The 9,508-nt window shown below is 41.8% G+C and overlaps 1 protein-coding gene across 1 annotated transcript; it reads right to left on the bottom strand.

Annotated features, from left to right (window-relative positions):
- Positions 1-1,554: 1,554 nt before the first annotated feature.
- Positions 1,555-8,976, bottom strand: LOC310796080 (cone cGMP-specific 3',5'-cyclic phosphodiesterase subunit alpha'-like; the record flags this gene model as incomplete). The annotated part of the gene is made up of 22 exons (XM_083658231.1): positions 1,555-1,589; positions 1,693-1,834; positions 1,952-2,035; positions 2,152-2,226; positions 2,310-2,373; positions 2,962-3,069; positions 3,174-3,274; positions 3,412-3,499; positions 3,660-3,769; positions 3,897-4,004; positions 4,379-4,525; positions 5,357-5,422; positions 5,540-5,683; positions 5,908-6,057; positions 6,169-6,216; positions 6,333-6,399; positions 6,562-6,626; positions 6,747-6,821; positions 7,063-7,203; positions 7,394-7,483; positions 8,132-8,284; positions 8,509-8,976. The coding sequence occupies 22 exons, from the start codon at positions 8,974-8,976 to the stop codon at positions 1,555-1,557; spliced, it is 2,529 nt and encodes an 842-aa protein (XP_083514357.1).
- Between the last annotated feature and the right edge of the window lie 532 nt (positions 8,977-9,508).

The following is a 9,508-nucleotide window of genomic DNA, read 5'->3' as shown; positions in this document are numbered from 1 at the left end:
CTTATTTCTCCCTGCTGTGTTTCTCTGTTAGGAAAAAATATGTGAGACCGTTTGCAAAGTTACAGGAGAAATCTGTGTCAGTTTGCAAAGTCAATTTAATGTTATGCAAATACAGTATGATTCATATTTTGTTGCAGACTTAAACAATACTGTTTCACTTCCTGTGCAGTGACACATGTGCTGTGGACATTCATCCCTGCCCTCTGAGCAGGACAGCAGTGTTTTGACTTTATGTAAGGAAGGGACTTAAAACGGAAAGCCTCAGAGCTCCAACTGGCTTATAACCAAATAATCCAATTCCGTCAAATCTTCTTACATCCCTCACCTCTTTGCTCGGGACATATGTCTGAATTTTTGAAAGCACTACTTGCTAAATGAAAGCAAGAAGAGACAGCAACCTTACATTTGTTGCACTGAGTGTAAACAACTCTGTTGACAAATATTCATATAATGTGATATAATAATAGTGTTAAAGGTGCTATTGATAACATTCTAGATCCCACCCCCCCCCCCCCCTCCATTGCATTCATGTCACAATGCGGCTGTTGCTCAGAAACAGAACCGAGTCTTATTCAGGGTCTGTAGATTCAAGAATTTGTCAAATTAAATATCAATAACCACCATAAATTCTACAGACAAACGGAACATTCATTTCGGACCCATCTTTTTTTTAGGATTAATTCAAGATCATAATCCTTTTTTCAGGAAAGGAGAGACCTTTATTCCACACCTTTCTGTATTATTTTTTCAAAATTATTAAATTATTACTACCTAAAAAATATAAATTTCGAATTCCAAATGCATCAAATTGCTAACATCTCATGATGCCCAAATCCAGTCTACGGTAATTGAAATAAATATCCTTAATGCATATTAAATACAAATACATGTTATAATAAAATACAGATCAGATAGTCTCCCTAATGACTGAACGTTCCATTCAGTGCATTGTTTTATGTTACAAGAACTATATACAAGGATAATCCTTAAGACTTGCTTTCAATTCAAATTGCGGTCTGTATCAGGAGTAAGAGCTTAACACTACAGTTGATAAAAAATAACCAACTTTTTCACATTATGAATGGGATGGTTAAATAATTCCATGTTCTCTGCAATTCTTTCTCTCATGCATAATAGACATACAGTATAAAACACACTTCCAGGCAACAGTGTTGTAGTCAAGTCACTATATCTCGAGTCCGAGTCAAGTCTCGAGTCCCCAGTGTTCAAGTCCAAGTCCGAGTCCCCAGTCTGGAGTTACAGGACATGTGTGAATCCGCATGTAGGCGGAACACATGTGCCTGCCCCATCAAATTGAATAATGTCATGGTATTAATATAGCTGTCAATATATTATATATTATGCCAAATTATTAGCGTCTATTACCAAAAAAAAGAAGAAGAAAAATGAGTCTTTATCAATTAACAAGTCCAAGTCATCAGTGCTCAAGTCAAAGTCACAAGTCCTGAAAACGAGTCCAGGACTCAGACTCGGATCAGAGTCGAGTCCTACAACACTGCCAGGCAAACATTCATAAGTGCTTCAGTGGCGGGTCTAGCAGATCGCACACGTCTTTGACTTCCCATCTTCTGTTAAAAAGAGGAACAAATGAAAAAAGAGTGAGAGAGTGAAGACAACGTTAACGGCATTTACAAGATGGCAACATGGCGAGTTTCAGACAGCGGGACTCACCTCCACCTTCCAGCCTCTTCTTCTCATCCTCGATAGCCTTCATCTTGGCCGCGTGCACGTCCGCCAGCGCTTTCCACTCGGCCTTGTTGTTGTTCAGCCCGGCAAACATGGGCTCCACCTCCTTGTGGAAGCGACTGAACTCCTGCACACGGGAGAGAACGAGATCGTGTGTGAGAGGTTTCAAAGGAAATTAAGCAAGACCGTTTTTTTAAATCTGGGACCTTTTCAGCATGATTTTAACTGTATGTTTTTGGCTTACCTTGTACACAAATGCGCAGACGAAATCAATGAAACCACACTGCATCTTGGGTAGCTCGTCGGCATGGTTTCGATCCATCATTGGCTGTGGAGCGAGCAGGAAATAATTATTATGGATTTTAAAATAATTTGTGGAAATCACAACACAGTAGTACAGGGCAGGCAACATCTAAAAATCATGTTTTTTAAATGGTTTCTTACAATAGGCTGCTGCTCAAGAACGTTCCTCTCCAGGTCTCCCTGCTCCCAAAATTCAGCCGCCACCATCAGAGCGACCTAGAAGAAGCAAGAGAAGTGATGAGTGACGGGTGGTTTGGAATGAAGTAAGAGTATGAAGAACCATGAAGAACTGAACAGACCTTGCTCTGCACCTCCCACGGCTTAGTGATGGCCGACAAATCACAAGCCGTCATCATCATTGCCCTGTTGGCAAAGATACAACAGTATGCGAGGACATTTTGAATGCCAGGTAGTTATATAGTTATAGTGCTGCAACCGGTAACGAGATATATGAATCCTTTAACACTAGAAGGGCCACAATTCCATAACTACTATAATGGGTAATTTTGACCACTAGATTCCAAACTATAATCTCTCATGATAAATATCCAATTGAGAGATTAATGCATTTTGTGTTAGAATATCTTAAAATACAAAAAACAAACAAAAAACAACAATGAAATAACACCAAAATGTGACAAGATAGGCAAAAAATATACCCAGAACCCCGGGAAATTCTTTGCCTTTTGTGTAATTTATATAAAACTCTTTTAAATGAAAATAAATACAGACCCTTTTAGGAAAAGTCATGTACCAGCAGCATTGTATTTTTTCAGTTCAACAAAGTTATTGCACATATCAATTTCAAAAAGGTCAAAATGACCGCTGTGGCTGTTCTAGTGTTTGGGGCGCAGTCATCCGTGGTAAAGCCAGTGCAATGGCCAGATGACAAGACTGTTTACTGTCAGTAGCAATGTCTCACAGGGCTGCTGAATGATGTACTGTATTTACATGATAATCTCCTTCCTGGTTGGATTGTTGGAGATGTAGTCAACTCTTTCCTTCTCGTCTGCCATCGGTTGTACGACTTCCACAAGTTTCTGGAACATTGTCCTCTTCCTGAGAGACGAGACACAAGGAAGTGACAGGACGTCGGTCTTTGGAGCTCATGAATAAATAACGTGGGCCATATCTCACTCACAGCTCAGTCAAACATGTCTTACTTGAAATAGAGGGCCAGATCAGTGGCAATTATGCACACTTCAAACAGATGCTGCACCGTCTCAAATTGACGCTTCTGAAGGTTCTGGAAGATGTTGAGGTCCTGTGGATGATAGCAGAAGAAAGACGCCGAAGATCAGTCATCAGCGTAATTAAAAAAATCTGCTTACAGTAAATAATAACAACAAACTGCAAATGGAAAATATGTAAAGCTTATAAGCAGAATATTAAAGGACCCACCTCATCCTCCATCAGGGTCTTACTGTACTCAAGATGATGCCGCTCCATAACTGAACTGCTGTGGAGCTTTGCCAGCGGGGATGAACTCCTACAAGAGTCACCAGGAAAAGCTCCATGACACAACATCACTTCTTCTCCCACAGCACACGATCAGTATTTTCCAATAGTTTTATTCTTTTTCATGTCAGTTTCGCATCGTTGAAATATCATTGATTTCTTCTGAAAATGACCGGTGTGTGGACTCTTACTTTGTCTGGTAGAGGTTGTTAGTGCCTCTGTGGTCGATGTCATGGCAGAATCCGGAAGCAACCATGGCAAAGATGTCAAGATCAGAGTAGTACTTCCTCAGTTTACCTGTCTGTTGAGGAACAGAGAATCCTCAATTATATATTAGTGCATTGACATAAAAACAATGAGTACATTCCGAGCAGGTCCTGCAACAATAATGAATAGAAATAAATAAGAGGTATCTGACACTGACACACCATCAGCAGCGTGAACATGGTCTGGCCAACGTTGAAGCCATGCCTCCAGTTGTGGTAGGTGATGTCACGGTATCCCTTGCGAACGGTGAACATCCACCTTGTCAGGGTCTGAATGACAGATGTGACAAAGCAAAACAGAACTGTGAGCCTTGACTCGCATCCTGTGGACCTCCGTTTACATCACCAGCTCCATCAGCCAGTGTAACATTTTAGAGATCTGTCATTCATTCCTCCATAGTTAGAAACAAAAATAACATTTTATTCTAAGTTCACTGAAACCTTGCAGGCAGTACTTCTAGAGAAATTGTGACCTTTTTTTGCACTCATCCACCTCCAAATGCACTATATCTGCACTAGTGTCTATGTCTAAAATTATATCTGGTGGGGTCTGTTCAGTATATCACAAGTAGTGTGCTGCCCAAACAGGCAGACACCAGGCAGAGTATGCATGAATCCAGGCAGGTTTGCTAACTGTACTGTACCTCGGCTGGGACTTTGAACTTCTCCACCACCCCCATCTCGAAGAAGCAGCGGATGCCGCACTTGATGAGCTCAAACTCTGAATGGGGGAAGTCACTGAAGCGGAACTCCAGCAGCTCCACTTTCTTGGCATCTGGGATGTTGGCCCTCTGCATATTGGAAAAACAGACCAAACAGTCACAGATAGCTTCACCAATTATAATTTTTTTGTGATCAACTTTCTTTTAATTGACTTAAATTTTTAAGCATAAAAGGGGGGAAAAAACATAAAAACCACAAGCATCTACAAAAAAACAACTATGCATACACATACACAAACAGACCAACTCAGAATGAGCCCTCCCCATATCCCTGCTTTACTCATATCAACGCATGCGTGTTGATTAGCTCGTAGCCTCGTTTAAATCAGTACATTTCTCGGGTGACGAGGCTGGTGTTACATCATATTCTGTCCTATCAGATTGTGTGACTTGCCCTCACCGGCCGCCCATCGTGTGCTTTCATAGCTGCCAACAGTCCAGATTTTTAACCCTTTCTCCCACTGTGCTGCCGATTGGTCAATTCTCCCGTTAGTCTCACAATTTCATAGTGATACAAATCAAATGGCTGTAGCTTAGCTTAGCTTTAAAGCTAAAGAAAGGGGCTAGGTAGGCAAAATTTTGGCGAGGGATAAAAAAAGGGGCACCTTTTTTAAATGTGATTTTCACAAAACGTTTAAAAGTCATAAAAGTGGTCCTCATTTGTGAAGATTATCCTGCTGAACATACATTTCCACTCTCATAAGCTTGTGTTAACCACAGACCTTATTTCACGCATTTAACTGAAATCCTTATTGTAATATCCCATAGCCTTTCCCCCCACTAAGAACCAACATGGCGGCGATTTCTGGTTAAGCCTACAAAAATACATCATCCCTGCGGTACTCTATATAGTAAAGGATTATTAGGCTTATATCGTCACCATCAGCAACATCATCTTACCAAAAGTTTGTACATCTCCTTCTGGTCACAGTCCTCTGGTGCATTGCCAAGCTTCTCTTGAGTGTTCTGTAGGGGAATAGGAGTTAAAATATAGCTCACCTGTTAAGCGATATTCAATAGGACACACTTCGTATAGTGTGTACTTTCTGACGCGTTTTTCAACAAACCACAACATGGGCTTACCAGAATGGTCTGGACATCACTCAGTGAGGCCTTGGTCTGGCACATGAGCATTTCCTGGGCCACATCTTTCCTCCACTCTGTCCTGTTCAGTTTGTCGTAGGTGTCACAGTTGATAGTGGACCAGCCCAGGAACTGGGTCAGGGCCTGGCGATGAGTAGAACAACAAAACAAATTCATTAGATTCGTCCACTTCGGGTAAATAATATAATTGATCTAGTATCTAGTTCTACCACAATGGCTAGAAGATAATTACCATAATAATAACACTATCTAAATGAAAAGATACTGTGCACTATTGGAATAAGATTGGTCAATGTGAAATGAAAGTGTCAAATGAGACAGAAGTGAGTTGAGATAACTGCTCATACTTCTGCAATTTGTTCATCGTTCTCTTCGAATGGTTTGCCATCTATCCTGTTGAAGAAAGTGGCAATGCCGACAATTTCTTCCTTTTTGTTGACGATAGGGAGGGAGAGGACATTTTTGATCTTCCATCCACTCTCATCCACCGCCCCTTTCTGCCAAACATCAAGATTATTGTAGTTAACAGCAGTCAAAGTGTGCCTTCACCTATATGACAAAAGGCATTTTAGTGCCAAGTGGGCAATTATCACGCAAAAGTATGTCACCTGAAAGGCGAAGTACTCGTCTGCTGCAGCATTCATCATGTTGCAGATCTGAGAGATGAAAAAAAGCAAATTGATGTCACACACTACTTCATTGTCACACAACACTTAATTGCAGATTATTTAGACAACTTTTGCACAAATAGTGGAACAAATGTGGAACTTACAAATCCATTCTCAGCCACATATGTTGGCAGACCACTGACCAGAGCCCAGTGGTCTGCAGGAGGGCCGCTGTGAGAGCAGACAGCAACAGTGTGTTACTGTACAACATCGATCAATAGACTGCCAACATGTCAAATAAAGTTGCATCTCAAGGAAGGAGCCTAATTTAATAGTTTAATCTGTCTGAAATTACCAATTAAGCCATCAGTGTTACAGTGCCACGATACTTACGGGATAACTTTAATCTCCTCCTTGCTCTCCAACAGGTAATCAATAATCTTGTAGAAGTTGATTTCCTGAATGGAATAACATAAAATAGCATCTTTTTTTTTTTACATTTTTTAACATTCACATATGAGTGTACTTTGTAGGGAGTGGCAATAATGTTATGTTAACAATCCCAGGCATGTGCTTACTCTGCCATCAGGTGTCTTGGGCCCTTTGTATGGCTCCTGCTCTCCTAGTTTGATCGCCCACTCATCAAAGAATTCCTGGCGGAGAAAAGGCCAAAATCATGACCACTGCAACACGTAATCAATATCAATGAGTTACATTTCTCATTAAACTAGCGTGTGTGTGTGTGGAACAACTTGTGAAATCAGAGTCAAATTCTTTGTATGTCTACATACTTTCGATTCCGATTCTGAAATCTGCATGTAAGTGCTGCCAGTAGCCTATATACAGTATACATATACGGTAGTTTAAAACTTGATCTGATTTTGCGAAACACACCTTGTCTTTGACCATGTCCAAGAGTCCCACAGAGTATCTCTCACACTTGAGATACGTCCTCACTGTGTACAGAGCTTTGTGAAACTGTCTCTCGATGTCCGTCAGCTCCTCAAACACTTTGCTGGCTGACCACAGCATAATCTATGGCGAGGAAAAGAATGATTGCTTATGATTTTTGACCGAAGCCCCGAGAAATCATTTATCATTCCAATTATTTCAGAAACAGATGAAGAAAATTAAGAACTCAAAAAACAAAAACAAAATATATATATATATATATTTTAGGCAAACCAGACCTAAGAAGTGGATGTTTTTATTGTGTTTTATTTACCTGGCTTCTCCTGGACTCTACATCCCACATGTAAGCAGTGTGATGCTGGAGAACGATCACAGCGGCAAAATTCACATATTTATTGAAGAGCTGGAGAAAATGAGGGGGGGGGGCGGAGATATTGTCTCATTAGCATATTTTAGTCATATTTATATTATAGTCATATTTTTCCAATCAATACCCTTCAATGGCAATAAATATACAGTCATTTTCTAGGACAAATGTTTCTGGGAAAACTATATAGTGAACTGGATGACTCCTGTCACACTATGGAGAATAAATAACTGTGAGTTTCTCCTCCCTAACTGGATTATGAGTTGAACTGTCATAACAGTGACCCAACTTACCAGGTCAAGCCTCTAAATATATGGGTCAGAGACAGGAAGGGATAAAGCTGGCAATTTTACGTGACAAGTCAAGATAAGTATGTGACCTTTGTAAAGGGTCTGTCTCCATCTTTGACTATGCATGTAATCCTGAAACCATGATAGGGGCTAATTGCAGCCGAAACATTAGATGGAGATGGGAGTGCTGCATTGGGTCAATAGGTCAGAGCATCCGAGTCACATGGCTACATTCAGGGTCCCTCGGATTTCTGACTGCCACCTGCACATGTGGACCTTCTTCATATCGATGTTGGGAAGTCCAAGTCAAAAACACAAATATAAATGCCAACTGGGCAGGACCGCCAGCAACTAAGCAAAACCTGACATAAAAAGATGCACCCCGCCCACTCACCTCCTGATCACTCTTTGAGAATTCATTGGCGCCTTGCTTGTTGAGTGCCATCACAACACCGACGGGCTCCTTTCCACTTAGAATGGGAGCAGTCAGCATGCATTTGGTGCTATATTTGGTCTGCTTGTCCACAAAGTCACTGAAATGAGAGTCCTGTGGGCAGAAACAGAAAATAACAGCATGTGATGCGATTACTGCAGGGATACACCTTAGCACAACTAATGGGTCTTATCTCTACATAAACATTTTGTTTGACCATATACTTGAGCGAAACATGTGTGGTTTTCTTTCTAACCTGACTGTTGTGGTATTTGCCTTGCTGTTGATCCATTTCTAAACTTAGCATTAAATAAATCGTCTCGTTAAATTTAGCTCACCTTCTTCACATCAGTGATGTTTTGAGGCTTCTTGCAGTGTGCCGTCCACCCAACAATTCCCATGTCAGTGGGAAACACAATCTCAACATTGGGGTTCACTAGATTTTTGTCGTACGGACTGGTGGGCGTTACATCAAAGAGGAGAGTGGACAGCTCAGGCGTGCCGTTCCTCGCCCTGCAGGCAAAGTAGCTGCAGCGGTCAGCCTGGATCAGCAGAGCTATCCTCTGGAGAACTTTGTGCAATGCTTTCTCCATGGGGTTGGTGCCCTGCAGCTCCTTGACAAGCTCAAACATGAACTCGGCCTCCTGGATAGCAGTGGCATCCTTGTAAGAAGCTGGCTCTTTCACCTGGACCTGGTTATTGAAGGCGGCAACGATCACATCTGCCTTGACTTTCTTCTCGTAGTACTCCTTAGCAAACTGTGGGTTGTTATCGAGGAACTTCTGAACGCTGTCTTTGTCTGCCATTTTGTCCAAGAAGTTTGTGTAATCGCTCCCTTCTCCAGCTGCTCAGAGATGCGCCCCTCAGAAGGCTCCAGAGGAACAGCAGAGCGGTGGAAAGTGGTTTCCAGGCGACGTGCCGGCGCAGAGCCTACTGAAGCATCTCCCAGTGTCTTCTCTGCACACAGGACCAATGCTCCAGCTGCAACCTTCTCCCCATTAACAGAAGGTAAGAGTGGCTTACTGGGTAAGGGGATCCCATGGGGAACTAATGACTGTGACGCAAGAGTCATAAACCCCTGAGCTTTCTTAACTTAAATCCAGCCGCTTGTCATTTTAGTTGGGCCAATCCCATCACAGGCGGAGTTATGGCAATTATGACCTGCGGGTGTGCTGTGGTCGAGGGCAGGAGGCAAGAAGCCAGGACTGCACTTTGCTACCGTACACCTGGGGATTTCCTGAAGCTACAGTATGTACTGTATAACCTGACAGCATATTGGGCTCACCATTCATATTTTGTCAATTTGGAATTCTGTTGCTAGGCAACAGTTTGGTCATC

Source organism: Poromitra crassiceps, assembly GCF_964638095.1.
Source record: "Poromitra crassiceps genome assembly, chromosome: 22".
NCBI classification, from domain to species: Eukaryota; Metazoa; Chordata; class Actinopteri; order Beryciformes; family Melamphaidae; genus Poromitra; species Poromitra crassiceps.
The sequence above is the reverse complement of the archived record's forward strand: the minus strand, read 5'-3'. Positions and strand labels throughout refer to the sequence as shown.